Below are 15431 nucleotides of genomic sequence, written 5' to 3'. Positions count from 1 at the left end.
AACAAAATGCTTTCAGTAGTATATTTAACAGACCAAAACAGAGCAAATAAGAGTAGCTCATTTCTGGGGTTAAACTATACTTTAATCATGGCCTTATTTCAGAGGAACAATGGAGATCACTTATGAAAAACCATAGTGCACAATGGTTTCTTTTCTCCAAGATTAGTTTGCCTGGTACACCTGTACAAGGTGGAGGGTAACCCACAGACATGCCCTCATGCTAAATCAGGAGACATATATGTTAACCGTGGTCTTCTCTTGCAAGAACAATGAGGATCACTTATGGAAATCCTTTGTTCACCATAAATTCTTCTCAAAGATTAGTTAGCCTAGGATATTTACACAAGTTGGGGGGGGGGGGGGGTAAACTATAGACATGCCTTCATATTACCAGCTAAATCAGGAGACATTCATATTATATCCTTGGGTAAGAAATTATGTATTGCTTTTTCCACTCATGCAATACAGCCTCATAACAGGAATACTGCACAGTAGGCAGAAAAAAAGTTATGGAAGTGCTGGGGAGGAAATGTTATTATTATTTTTAGAGAGTTTACTTTTTTCAATGAAAAGTAATGTCAGTGCATTAAAACTACAAAAGTATACTCAGGCAAGGTTATTGCAATTTTTAGTTTTGTTCTTACCATAAAAAAAAGTATAGTGTAATCTTATTGGTGTTATAGTTACAAAGGAATACCTTTCTTTTCTACATTACCACGTAAAAATATATCAGAATTTCAGAAATCCATTAAGGTGTTGTAAACCTGATGTTTTGTCTGACTGTAAAAGTAAAGACTATAGTTATGTAATAATGCTTTAAACTACTTAGCCGCTAATGAATATCAAATATAAGCAAAGCTGGACATGTTGTTCCAAAGGTCAGCTACATTTCTGTGCTTTTTACGTGCTTATGCTTGGTATTGTATTTAACAATAAAAGCAGGGAATAATACAAATTCCTTGACAGACTATTACGAAGTATGCAAGGCATTCTACAGTATACCTGTGTCAGTTTTCCATCAGCAAATTTCTACACAAAACAAGTGGGGTGGAACTGGTGGTGCTGAGAATGACATACCCATCAGGAATCTCGGATATACTGCAGATGGGAACCTGGCTTCAGAGATAGATTACATGCATAGATTAATGCTCTTTACTGGTGTCTTATTATCACCATCTATCACAATATAAATTGAACTAGGAGCGAAAAGACACAGACTCACTTGAGAATGCTTTTGCACACTGATCCCACGGCAAGGTTTTGCATTCCTAATACATCCATATTTATCTTGTCCTTGCTTATCCACAGAATCATGAGTTCATGGATGAACAGATGTTTGAACAGAACTGCAGGGAGAGCCCCATGCAGAACTACCCATCAAGTCGTAGCCCATCACTGTCCAGTCATCATGGGGTCTCTACGTCCTGCTGCTCTCGACGGAACAAGAAGACAACACACCTCCCCAATTCCAATGTGCCCGCCACAAGGCTACGTAGCATGCAAGAGCTCAGCACTATCCACATCCAGTGTGGCGATCAACCATCACTAACTACAAGGTAAGGCTGTGCACAGGAGGTGCTGAACAGGAATTGTACTGTAGACTAGGGATTAAGTTTGGGTTTGCAGCTACTATGGGTTCGAGGTAAATCCTCCAGATTCAAGATTTGCAGTCCCAGCAACTTTATGCATAAATTCACCTGGGAGAATCTTTTTAAAGTATATTGCACTGCATGGCCTTTGAACTATAGCCAGCAGAAGGTTTAGTAAGAGACCTTTTGGTTAAAGGAGAAGTTCACCTTTCGTAACATGTTACACCCATGTTTGGGGTGTAACATGTTATGAGCGGACTGCCCCCTGCACCACCCCAATCCTCAGTCTGACAGCTAGCAGGATCTTCTCCCCACTAGTTGTCACAATTAAAAAAAAAAAAAAAACCCGGGCCGAGCGGGTCTCTGCCCACCCAGCCGTGTCACTCAGTCAGTGTCCTGTGAATGGAATAATACAAGGTCTGGCAGCCTTTGCAGTTGTCAGCTTGTAGTTTTCAATGAACTATGATGGTGCTGCAGAGCACCGTGGTAGTTCATTCTCTCTTCCTGTCGCATTGTATATGCTTGCCCATACGGGATGTATGGGCACAAAGATACACTGGCAGATCTGCTGGAGACCTGCATGGCACCAGCAATCTGCTGATTGCTGGTGCAATGGTTCTCTGGCTCCAAAAAAAAAAAAGTGTCCACAATTTTTTATCTGGAAAAAAATGTGCATTTATTATTTTTTTTATAAAAAGGGAACGTGTTCTTTAAGCCAGTTTCTTCACTATAAAAGAGGGGACACAGAGCTGCCACAGTGTCAGTAAATTGGCAGCCATTGTAGGGAAAGCTGACAAACTGCAAAGGGAGAAAATAGGGTCAGTTAGGAAACTGTACTTTAATTCTGATTGCTAGCTCTTTGGGAAATGAATCCCTTTGTTGACTTTGCTTTTTATGTTGTTGTTATTGAGGGCTTTTTTTGCCTTTTTATTTTATTTTGTGATCTATTTTAGGTCAGCCATCAAAATTGGCTTCCTGCCAGCCAATTTTACATTTCTGTATTATCTGCAGTCTTTTAATTCTTGTAGTAAAACCCTTGCCTTTACTCGTTTTTAGTAATTTTGCATATAAACAGAGATTCTATTTTGCAATACATGTTTAAGCTGCCCAACTGTGTCAAAGGGTTCCCTCTTTCCAGTCCCTACTCGGCTATGCAAAATGCCAAATACTTGCTTAGAGCTTACTTTAATAGACCTATATTGGCAATTTGAGTCAAACATACATAGTTGGAGGAGAGCTATAGACCTGGGACTGGTTGGTGACCTGCACATTGCAATAAAAATGGAGAGATGTCTGTGCTCAAATCCTAATAGCTTATTTTATATAACAAATGAGGTGCTAAAGGGTAATGACCACATGGTTTATAATGGCAATCCTGCCAGATAGGCATAGCCATATTTTGACTTCCACTGCAGAGGTCAAAATACACTCCAGCCTGCTCATTGCAAAGTAAAGAAGCAGAAGAGCATACAGAAAAAAAAAATATTAAATACATGAGTTATCTGATATCTACCTTACTCAGTGGAGTATATCTTAATTAATCAGCTTGTGAATAGAAGGTTCAGTGAATGATGCATGGCTCTAAGCTCATTTAAGATGAGCCTCCAGCTTCTCTGCAAGTTCCTTGTCCCTAGGGTCTCCAGCAACAAAGTCACCATCCCAGGTGTCATCTTCCATCTTCCATACACTCCTCGTCTGCAAGGCACATTGCAACCAAAACCTCCAACAGGAGGACCAACCTGGACAGGCAAGCTTCAATTAGTACCAAGCCTTAAGCCAGGTACATGCAAAGGGCTCTTAGATCAAAGGCCTAACTGGATCACACATCTTCCCCAGGCCAAAGCCTAGGGGAAAGGGAGCTCACAAGGTCAGCTGACAAATATTTATTATGTCGTCTCCCAGCCTGCAACTCCGGCAATAATCCTCCTAGTTATTGGTTAGAAGGAACATAAATATTTATAGCCTGATGCTTCGGGACATCTCACTCTTTTGCCATGGGTACCAGTGACACCTTCTAGCAGTAAGCAGAACAACTGCAACATAGAGCATAGGATAAGACCAAATGCTTAGTGCTAATTTCTTTTTGGGGGGGAGGTTTTCTGACACATAATCCTAAACATCGTGGGGGGTGCAGTTTGGCATGTTTGCCCTGGGCTTTAGATAACCTTCTCCCCATACGGATTATCATTATTTTTATTTTTATTTTTTTTTACACTTTACTACCATTTTTAACCCTTCAGCATGCCCGTATTATTCACACATTTACTATGCTCCTATGCACATTTTATTTAGTGAAAAACTAGTCACTGTATAACTTTTACTTTGCTTAGTAGGTTTTTTTAGTTTAGTATTTACAAGTGAAAAATCACTTTGATAACTGTTTTTGATTGACACCTAGTTTAGGAGGGATTGGGACACTTTATGCACTACACAAAAATTGTAACTATTATATACTACCTGATCTATAGGATTATAGTTAGCGCTGGCTAGATTACATGGACTATAATTAAAAGGTCAGTGCATACGTTCATTTTTTTTTAAAATATATCTGCAATAATTAGTATTGAAAAAGGTGAAGAATTATGTTTTTTTAACTTTGCTATCTAGTTCAGCATTAGCAAAATAATGTTCTCTCACAAAACACAGTTTAAACCATACAGTATAGCAGTGTTTCTCAACTCCGGTCCTCAAGGCGCCCCGACGGATCATGTTTTCAGGATTTCCCTCAGATGAAACAGCTGTAGTAATTACTAAGGTAGTGAAACAGGTCAAATCACCTGTGCAAAATAATGGAAAACATGAAAACATGGCTTGTTGGGGGCTTGAGGACTAGAGATGATATTAATATTGATATTAATTCAAATCACTTTTTTATAAGGTATACATTACAATTAAAAAATAAATAAAAAATCACAAGATAAGTAGTTCTATAAATATCTGCCCCATTGAGGTTAGTGTTTCATTTACATTTAGCAGCAATTACAGCCTTGAGTAGATTTGGATAGATCTTTGTCAGCTTTACATACAGTATCTGGATGCAACCATTTTTCCTATTCCTCTTTGAAAAACAGTTCCAGCTCTGCCAGATGTGATCAGTCCAGATTCTCTATTGGAGATCTGAACTTCAACTCAGCCATTCCAGAACATTAGCATTGCTGTTTTTAAGGTGGTGTATGCAATAATATTTTTTTATGGTTTTTCGTTGTAATTAAATTACTTTACAGGGACCAATTTTCCCTTGTGTAGTAGTAGTCTATTTCTGTTGATCAGTGAAAAAAATAAAACCATCATGAGACAATGTTATATGAAAACTTTCCAAGGGTGATAATAATTTTAATAGGACGAGTACTTTAACTAGCGAATAGGGAAAATATAAATATGTGCCCTGAATAATTAAAGGGTAAGCTTTAAGGCTAGCTTCAGTTTACTGCGATCCAATTTTGATGCAATTTTCAGTGATTTTTGTTGCGACTTGGTTGCATTTTGAATGTGGTTTGCATATTCTGTGGAGTCAAATTCCACTGTTAATCGCACCAAAGTAGTACAAGAATTCCAAAATCATGTAACATGGAGCCGCATTGACATGAACGGGCACCATTAAAAACAATTAAAAACAATGTGATTTCCATTGTCATGTGATTCTGTGCGATTCAAGTTGCATCTGAAATCGCACTAGTATGAACCAAGCCTAGAACAGACATTTGGTTGGTTAGTCAGATGGTCATAGAAGCACAATTTCAAGAAGGCATTATTAACCACTGAAAAAATCCAGAAAATGAAAAATCCAGCTCAAAATCAATCGGCAACTTTTTGAATTACTATGAGACTTCGAACTGAAATATGACAACTCTAATGTAATTGAATTCAATAATTACCCATGAATTTGACTGAAGAAAGAGCTTCTACCTGTTATATCCCTCCTCCTTGTTTTTTTTTTTCTGGGGAATTTAAGTATTTTCTATTTTTTCACTGTAAAAACATTTAAATTTGTTACTTTTACCTGCTAGCTTCATGAAAACAAAGCTCTGAATAGGCAACACATACTAATGTACAACGGAAGAAATGAAAAGTGTCCGGTGTCAAAGTAGATAATGCAATATAATGCCAAGCTCTTTTTCTGTTTTCTGCCAGCTGAAATATCTTCTGTCTTCCAGTCGATCCAGCCTGAATATGAAGTCTGATGATGGCTCAAGATCAAACTGCAAAGCTGCACAGATCACAACAGCAATTATTAGCATCCCCACAACTCCAACTTTGACACCTGAAGGCGAGAATCGACCTGCAAGCCCACCTGGACATAGCACAAACATTCACCATACAAGCAATGTTGTGAAAGTTTCTGCGCTGTAAGACATTAGCGTAGCAAACCAAGGCTACCACGCGTATCCTTTTTTGCTGCAACATTGTGGAATTAGCAGTGAAGAAGTGACAAGCTTTTGCTAAACTTGCCATTTACCATCATGGAGAGGAAACAAGCACTGGATATATACATACATGCCTATACTTACTCATGTGGGCGTTATGTATATTTTGGATGCTGGCTGCTAGGAAGTTTTCATGGCAAGCAGAGGAATTCACACAAAAGCAAATTGACAACACTGTGTCTAAACACCTTTTTTTAAGGTTTTCAGTGGATAATATTTATTCATGAAGAAATGATGAAACATTTAAAAAAAAAAAAAAAATAATAAGAGAGTGATAATTTGTTTTTGAAGGTTGTGAAAGGGGAACCGGGGAAAATGCAATATTCTTCTTTGTAAAAGAATTTGCAAGCAACCAAAACAACACAATGTTCTGTGTTTCTGAAAAAGATCAGACAAAGGGGGCTGGGTGGGGTTTGGGGAAATCAAAGAAAAATCTATTTTCCTGCATTTTTCTGCGAGAGTGGACTTTTGAACTGTTCAGAGAACAAAATAGCTCCTAGCACATTACGGATCGGGCACATCATAGAGGTGAGCACAGTCATTCATGAGTAATTACATCTTCCCTTGCCGGTGTTCTTATAATTCTTAGACAATTTTGTATTAGCCTTCTAAGTCCAAGCAGTGCAGACTGTGATGTTGTCAGGTATAATGTCTGTGAATAAAAAGCATATTTGTGAAGCATATAAAAAGAAAAAAAAAAAAAGAAAAAAAAAATATAAATTGCTTTGATAGCATTTAGTTTATACATGATCACTCATTTCTGCTTTATAGTTTATCCCACTTTTAAAGCAGAATGCGTTGCAGGGTCTAGTAATAAATAAAAAAAAGAAATCAAATGAGGAAAAATAGGGATATCTTCTGATTTATGATGACAAAGAATTCAGGTACCCTGAAGATGATTTTGCTAAGATTTACTAATTTTAGTAGTATCTTGGGTCTTTGAATTCAAATGTAAATACTGTAAAGGAAACTTGGTGTTTTCACATAGATATCTTGTTGCCCCCACCTCAGGTGTTACTAAAATAGACTGGTGAAACAGCATTATGCTGTATAGAAAAACTTGTTATAGATTAGTAAACTTAGGGACTGGTAAATATGGTGTATTCATTCATATACAAAAATGCTTCCCTACCTCTTTGGGCATCAGTTAAACTAGAGCTACAATGAATTGTATATCTAATGGTGACACTGAAAGAACAAATGTCACATGTTTTTATTTTAAATACTTCATATTTTGCAATGGGAAGCACATTTTTGTGTACCTTTGTTGCCCCTTGGGTGTGCGTCAGTGTAATCAATGTAGTTCGTTTGGTGTAGTGGCTGCCACTGCCACGTTTTTCTAATAGCCATGGTTCTAAGTGTTTTTTTACTTTCCCACCAATTCTAAAAAAAACAAAAAAACTTTTTGGAGATACAAAGCATATAGGTAGGTTCCAAAACAGCTTGCCTAGTTGGGAATAGCACACAACTAACATGAAATACATTGGTCTCTACTGTGTGCAACCAAAACAAGTGTATATTGTGCAAAAGTCGCAACCCTTTGCAGACCAGAATCTACAGAATAGAAGTTGCATTAGGTTAAATTATTTTTATGGCTACAAAAAGTTTATTATTATTATACCAGATATTATAGCACTAAGGCCGCGTACACACGCGCGGACTGTTCGCCCAACTTTGTCCGTCCAACAGTTTCGGCAAACAGTCCGCTCAAACTTAGCATGGACGGACATGGCCACACACGACGGACGAACAGTTTGCTGAAACCGTGCGCGATGACGTGAACGGCACGTACGACGGGACGAAAAATACGACGTCCTATACACTGCATTATAGCTTTCGGCGTGAAAATCCTTTCTGAGCATGCGCGCAACTTTGTTTGACGAACAAGCCTACACACGGGCGGACTGTTCGCTGAAACAAGGTTTCAGCGGACAGTTTTTCGGAAATTCCGAAAAACCTTGTCCGTCCAACTGTCCGCTGAAACTGTCCGCTGAAAGCCCACACACGAGCGGACTGTCCGCCCAAACACTGTTCAGCGGACAAAGTTGGGCGAACAGTCCGCCCGTGTGTACGCGGCCTGACAGTTTGTGCAGCGCTTTACAAAACAAAGGAAGACGGCACAGTTAGAATGTATAAAACCCTTCCATGCTGTTAAATATTATAAATTGTGAGAAAATTATATTGCAAAACTGTGAACCAAATAACATATTTTTCTACCAATAACCAGCTGCTATAAATAAACGTTAAAACACAAAGTGATATAACAAAATAATAATTACAACGTTGAATTTGTTGTTTTTACATTCAAGAATATATAGTTTTCCTTTTGATGAAGACTCTATACGAGTTTAAATTCTTGATGTATGGAAATTTGTAAACTTTGTTATTAAAAATGAACATTTTTAAATATTTTTTTCATAGTCATTGGCTATTGCGAAAGTCCTACCATGTTCCGCTCTTTTAATATTTTACATATGCACTAAATTATTCTATAAATATTATGATCCAATAAAGCCCTCCAAACAATAAATAAATTTTTTTTTAAACCAAAATTTATTTAAAATGAAATAAGTTAAAATCAAACAATATAACAATGTAAACACTAAAAAGTTCCCATCACTAATATTATTTTTCCAAGTGTAGAAAAATCTTTGATCCAAAGTGACCACCACCACCAATACAGGGAAACGCACGTACTGGAAGCGTACCTATATCACTACAAGATTAGGCAACACACAGCTTGTATTTATCCAAAGATTTTCCAAACAGGTGCAGTCCACTTTAAAGTTCTCATTGTGTAGTATCTTAAACATTCAAAATGTATTAGACTCAAATAATCAAGGTACTCACAAAAACTGTTTAACCGGTTCCTGACTGGCTCATGTAGATATACTGCTGAAGAATGGCTCTCCTGGGCAAAACCCCATATGGGTATGGCTTTCCTTCTAAGAACCACCAGAGGGTGGGTGCTTGCTGCATGGCAAGCGCTCACCCTCTTGTGGTTCTTAAATGACACGCACAACCACGTGCACAAGAGCCAGCATGGGAATTTGTGTGTAAACACAGAAATCCCTGTTCTATCAGGGGAGAGGAGATATATTGTTTATTCCTACTAAGTATGAACAACAATTTGTGTCCTCCTCCAGTCAGTCCTATCCCCATACAGTTAGAACATGTCTAAGGAACACACATTTAACCTCTTGATTGCCCCCTAGTGTTAACCCCTTCCCTACCAGTGACATTTACACAGTAATCAGTGCATATTTATATCACTGTATAAATGTCAATGGTACCAAAAAGTGTCCAATCTGTCCGTCACAATACCGATTAAAAATTGAAGATCACCACCATTACTAGTAAAAAAAATAAAAATGCTGTAAATCTTTCCCATAGTTTGTAGACGCTATAACGTTTGCGCAAACCAATCAATATACGCTCATTGAGATTTTTTTCACCAAAAATATGTAGAAGAATATATATTGGCCTAAACTGATGAAGAAAATTTTTTTTAATTTTTTTTATTTGGGGAAATTTATTATAGCAAAAAATAAAAAATAGTTTTTTTTTTCAAAATCTTTGCTCTTTTTTTGTTAACGCAAAAAATAATGCAGAGGTGATCAAATACCACCAAAAGAAAGCTCTATTTGTGAGAAAAAAAACGCAAATTTTGTTTGGGTACTACATTGCATGACCGCGCAATTGTCTGTTAAAGCGACGCAGTACCAAATTGTAAAAAGTGCTCTGGTCAGGAAGGGTGTAAAATTTTCCGGGGCTGAAGTGGTTAAGCATAAGCTTAAAATCAAGCATATACAGTAGATGGGTTGGCAAAGATATACAGAGAAGTTGCCAGCCACTCCAATCCTCCCCAGTTCACAAAAACAGCAAACATGACAGGACACAGTTCCTACTCACTCCCAGTGTCAGGCACCCTACTTGTTCCATTTGTTGTGACTTCAAATAATAATTTAAATTATTCAGAGCTGTAATTATTACTTTGTTATATCAGTACAGTTAGAATACTATTCAATGCAAGAAGGTTGGAATAGCCCTGCTCAAGAGAGCTTACAATCTAAATGGTTTAGTCGATTAGGCCAAGTACAACATATAGGAACTGTTAGTATATCTAAAGCTTTGATTAGAGTAAGGAATGGTTAGAATGGTCAACACCCTGGCTTTTTTTTTTTCATTTTTATTTGTCCCATTTGGAAGATTTCTTTTTATATTTTTGTGCATCTCGAGATACAACAAGAAGTTAAAGGAGATCCTTCTAAACTAAGCCGAATTCTCTTAGGCTGGATTCACACCTATGTGTTTTTAGTGCTTTATGCATTTTGCAGATTTGCACTACAGTTTATTTACCATGGTTTCCTATGGAACACGTTCTGTAGTGCAAATCGTCAAAATGGAAAATCATTAAAAATGCATAGGGGTGAATCCAGCCTTAGAACTGCCTTAAAGCATTTTCATTGGAACATTCCTCTGTTATTGCAAACTCAAAATTTCAGCCATGGTGACAATGGTCACCAGTACAAAAAGAAGAGGATCTACTCTTTTCCAGTCTAAAAATGGCTGTATTTGCACTTTAAGGCAGTGAATCTGTTTTCATATTTTACTTCATGTAACTAAAATAAACTTGATTTATCGCTATAGATTTCTGCACTCTGTATTATCTAATTAAATAAAGCCAACAACTAAAATGAATTTACAGGGCTGAAAGGTAGATAAGGCTTTTTGTATTTCCCAGTGTATTATACAATTATTAAACATTTTTAAAACAGATAACGTACAATTAACAGTATCTATAACAGCAAGTTCCATTCTGATAGTCCTCTGAAAAAGCATTTGCTATTTCCTGTCTTTTTTTTTCTGCTTATTTGTCACATCAGATCATCAAACTAATTTTAATATTAAACAAAGATAACCCAAATAATTAAAAAATACAGTTTTTAAATGATGATTTCATTTATTAAGGGAAAAGAGCTATCCAAACTTGCCTGGCCCTATGTGAAAAAGAGTAATTGCCCCCTAAACCCAATAACTGGTTGTGCCACCCTTAGCGGCAACAACTACAATTAAGCATTTGCGATAATTGGCAGTCTTTCACTTTGCTGTGGATGAATTTTGCAGAACTGTTTTAATTTAGCCCCATTGAGTGGCTCATAAAAAGAGATGCTGTGGCAAGCTTTCAGAGGTGGACTTGATGGTGTGTTTCGAATCGTTGTTCTGCTGCATAACCCAAGTGTGCTTGAGGTCACAAACTGATGGCCGGACATTCTCCTTCAGGAGTTTCTGGAAGAGAGCAGAATTCATAGGTCCATCATTTTATGGCAAGTTCTCCAGCTCCTGAAGCTGTAAAGCAATCCCAGACCATCATATTATCACCACCATGTTTGACTGTTAATATGGTTTCCTTTTTATGAAATGCTGTTAGTTTGAGACCACAGAATGTTTGCCCAAAAGTCTTGGGTATAATCAAGATATTTTTTGACATATGTGAGAAGAGCCTTTGTGTTCTTTTTTATGAGCTGTGGCTTTCACCTTGGAACTCTCCCATGGATGCCATCTTTGCCCAGTCTCTTTCTTAGTTTTGAATCACGAACACTGACCCTTACTGAGGCAAGTGAGGCCTGCAGTTCTCTAGATGTTGTTTTACAATTTCCTGGATGAGTTGTCATTGTACTCTTTTGAGTCTTTTTGTTAGGCCGACAGCTCCTGGGAAGGTTCACGGCTGTTCCAAGTTTTCTCCATTTGTGGATAACAGCGTTTACCGTGGTTCGAATGAGTCCCAAAGCTGTAGAAATAGCTTTCCAGACTGATACATGTGAATTACTTTGTTTCTCATCTGTTCTTAAATTTCTTCATATCACGGCATAATGTGTTGCTTTTTTAGATCTTTTAGCGTGCTTCACTTTATCAGACAGCTTCTATTTATGTGATTTTTTGATCTGGCAGTAATCGGGCCTGGGTGTGAAATAACTCAGCTTTCCAAAAAATGTGGTTAATCAAACTTCATTCATGATTTAACAAGGGGGTCAACTACCTTTTCACAGGGCCAGGCCGGTCTGGAGAGCTTTTTTCTCTTAATACACAAAATCATCATTTAAAAACTGCATTTTGCATTTACTTGTGTTATCTTTGTGTAATATTAAAATTTGATCTGAATCATTTAAGTGTGACAAATATGCAAAACAATAAAAACTCAGGAAGTGGGTCAAATACTTTTTCACAGCACTGTATTATATTATTATTATGTCAGAAAACTGTGTAAGCAGAATCATTTTAGAAAACCATTACTGGCAGGCAAAATACAGGAGGCATTAATAGTGTAGAGAAGACATGATTTATATGATGAAAGGCCAGATTTACCACACCTACATCTGCATTCTTTGTCATATATTTTATTACTGTACAAGCTTCTGTATTGTTTAACAAGCTTTTGAGTAAAAAAAAACATATCCTTGGAATTGAGCAATCTGCAGCAATCTGCCACCCATGACTTGTTTTGTTTTCCAGTTTTAAACACTGAAAACTGTAAAGCAATCTAAAAGGACTGTAAAATGGCATATTCATCAATTAAAAATGTACAACATTATGGATCATTTGGTTCCTTGAAACCATAGGTAGCATATTGCTATAGACCATTTAACTCCATGTGATCATTTTTTGGCTGAAAGTGAATTGAAGGTTTCCATGATTGCTGAAAACTTGCCAATGTGTTCCCAGCATTACACCCAAAGAACTTTAGCAACCTTGTATTTCTTGCTGTAAACATTGCCGTATCCTTTTATTTTTCTGTGTTTCAAGGTGCCCATATATAAGTGCTTCTGCGTGTGGTGACATCTATAGTCAGCTAGCTGATTTGAACTGGAAACAAAACCCCTAATTGTTTACTAAAATGTGTTCAAGATCCTTTCAATGACCTACACTGTAGGGGCTCAAATTGTAAAAAATAGTTTTTTTTAACTTTAGAATAGTAGAAGGTAACCTACTGCAGTTTACCAAAGGCAAAGCTGCCAAGTCTTCCATGCCCCGTATGTGCACCAGTAGAGAAAAAAAAAAAAAAAAAAAAGTGCTGATGTGCGTAAATGTGACCAATTTCAGCGACAATCAGCCAAATGTTGGTTCCAGTTGCATGCTTTCAGGCTTACTGTCTTGCAACCTGCACACGGTTGACAGTCATTAAACCTAACCACATCTGCTCTAAAAGTTTTGTACATCACATAGTGCACTAGGTTATATATTTTAAAAGGTCTTTTTCAAAGGGTAATGAGACTTTTTATGCCTACGTTAGTGGCCAACTATTAGTTTATTTATCTACTGCTCTCTCTAAACGCTCTGCAATATTACTGTATGCAGCTGCACCCATGAAGTGAATTTGTATCATAACTAAGTGTCTGTGGTGTTTCAAAGCAAACTTTACTTTTCCCAGAAAAGGAAAAAGAAAAATGTGTTTTTTAGTGCTCCACATCAGAGTTAATGCAACCTAAGGTCCAAGCAGTGGGAGTGGCATTACACCCCTTTGATGAAATCATTTTTTTATCAAAAGCTAAAATTGCTTAGCAAGGTTGGTCTGTAACTTTGCCCTTCATCCTAACAGGAAACTATACCTTTTGTTGTCACCATCAAACTGTTGACTCCCCCCTACTTTGCTATCATTGTGTGTGTGTGTAGCTGACTCGTCTATAGTAACTTCCTAATGTTTGGATTCAAGCTCCCATACATCAGGGCACCGTGTGACAATCAAAAAGCCACTGCTTCAGTTTGAAATGACAGACTGAAGTGTGAAATATTGAGCATCAATCTTTTGCTGTATTTCAGGGAGTACATTGCCCGGAAGTGTAATGGAATCTCTGCAGCAACTTTGTTTGTTCCCATGTGCATAGTACAAGACAAAATTTGCACAAGTAGCATTCCTTACTCTTGATGTGTAATTTCTCCAGCAGCGAAAGACATTCAGATCCAAAGACATGACTGGATTTTTTCCTGACAAGGAAAAATTAGCTTACAGCAATTGATCAGAATTATATGTCCCATATTGCAATGTGATAAATAAATGATGGGACTTAAAAACCCTTTTGGGGCATTTCTGCGGTCTACTAACACATTCACTGCCAGTCTCTATAGTCTTTTGAAGGTTAATCCATATCCCACAGAATGAAGAACAGTCATTCCCACTAAATATTTTGTGGATACATGTGTAGGTTTGGCCTAAAATAGGCCTTAGAAAAGTTGCATAGCTGTGTTAAAGATAGATCTGTTTTAAATGTTTCAATGTAATTGTTCTATTATGTGTCTTTTCAAATGTTTTAATTTCTTGACAAAACCATTTGTGTCCTTTTTATTATTACTATTAACATCATAAAATGGAGCCCATTCTCTTTGTTGTCTGACTGCAAAATCTGTTCTCCTGATTGCTTTGCTTAATGGCAATGCAAAAAAAGTAAAGCAATTACCAGGCAATCAATATGTACCAATACAAGAGGTACTGTATAATAATTATACAGGCTGATTCATCAAATGAGAAGAAGAAAAAAGGAGAAGGAAAACAATGTCACATTTCTTTCTTGCAGCTTCAAACCTGTTGTCTTCTTTTGAAATGTAGTGCATATGTTGAATTGTATATAATTTGCAGTAATTTGTCTTGTGCCACTGCTGTAACAAATGTATCCAATCTGGATTAAACTCATTATGTGCCACACCTGGACAATAAAAGCTGTGACTATTCACTGTACTGTTCGGAAGGAGATACATGCAACAGCAAGTTTGCAGCATTTTTGTTTATTATAAGGTCTACCACATACTCATGCATGTTTCACAGTTTTGTATTACAACTTCGCTTTCCCTCCTCAGTGTAATCAACAAATCAAAATACTTACCTTCAGCTCTACTCCACTTTGCAGCCTGGTGTCGCACAAATTACTGTCTGTCTCCTGCTCCTACAGTGCAGGCGTGTTGGAATCTCATTCATTCCTATTGCAGAGTCTGTATTCCTGTGATTAGCTGTGTCCTCCTATAAAATTGATCTGCCTTAGGTATGAATGAGGCAATCCGGCACTGTACATGTGCAGTAGGCACAGGGCCAGGCTAGGACCAGTGCAGTCAAGTCCATCAAAATTGGGTTGATATACTGTATTATGATAGGCGGATTACATTGAGGGGAAAGAGGACAATGGCTTCTCTGACAATGTATAACTTTATCTCTATGTGTTAAAACTTTCAATGCAAGATTGGTTAAAACTGAATTTGAGATAGCTGAAAAGAATCACCTTGCCCTAGAGCAGGGGTCTCAAACTGGTGGCCCTCCAGCTGTTACAAAACTACAAGTCCCATGAGGCATTGCAAGGTTGACAGTTACAAGCATGACTCCTACAGGCAGAGGCATGATGGGACTTGTAGTTTCGCAACAGCTGGAGGGCCA

The 15431-nt window shown here is 37.4% G+C and overlaps 1 protein-coding gene across 3 annotated transcripts in view; it reads left to right on the top strand.

The window, feature by feature from the left end:
• KCND3 (potassium voltage-gated channel subfamily D member 3) overlaps nt 1–14744 on the top strand; it is a 688984-nt gene extending 674240 nt beyond the window's left edge. For 2 of the 3 annotated variants that reach the window (XM_077481535.1, XM_077481534.1), the window contains 2 exons: nt 1309–1556; nt 5744–14744. In XM_077481535.1, the coding sequence (XP_077337661.1) occupies nt 1309–1556; nt 5744–5939 (444 nt within the window). In that variant the 3' untranslated portion in view covers nt 5940–14744. Of the gene's footprint in view, nt 1–1308; nt 1557–5720 lie in introns of all 3 variants that reach the window. The other variant, XM_077481536.1, reaches the window with a different exon arrangement.
• Nucleotides 14745–15431: the final 687 nt, after the last annotated feature.

Source organism: Lithobates pipiens, unplaced genomic scaffold, assembly GCF_037356315.1.
Source record: "Lithobates pipiens isolate NorthernLeopardFrog02 unplaced genomic scaffold, aLitPip1_a1.2 Scaffold_16, whole genome shotgun sequence".
NCBI classification, from domain to species: Eukaryota; Metazoa; Chordata; class Amphibia; order Anura; family Ranidae; genus Lithobates; species Lithobates pipiens.
Note: the sequence above shows the minus strand (reverse complement) of the source record. Positions and strands in the feature narration are given on the sequence as shown.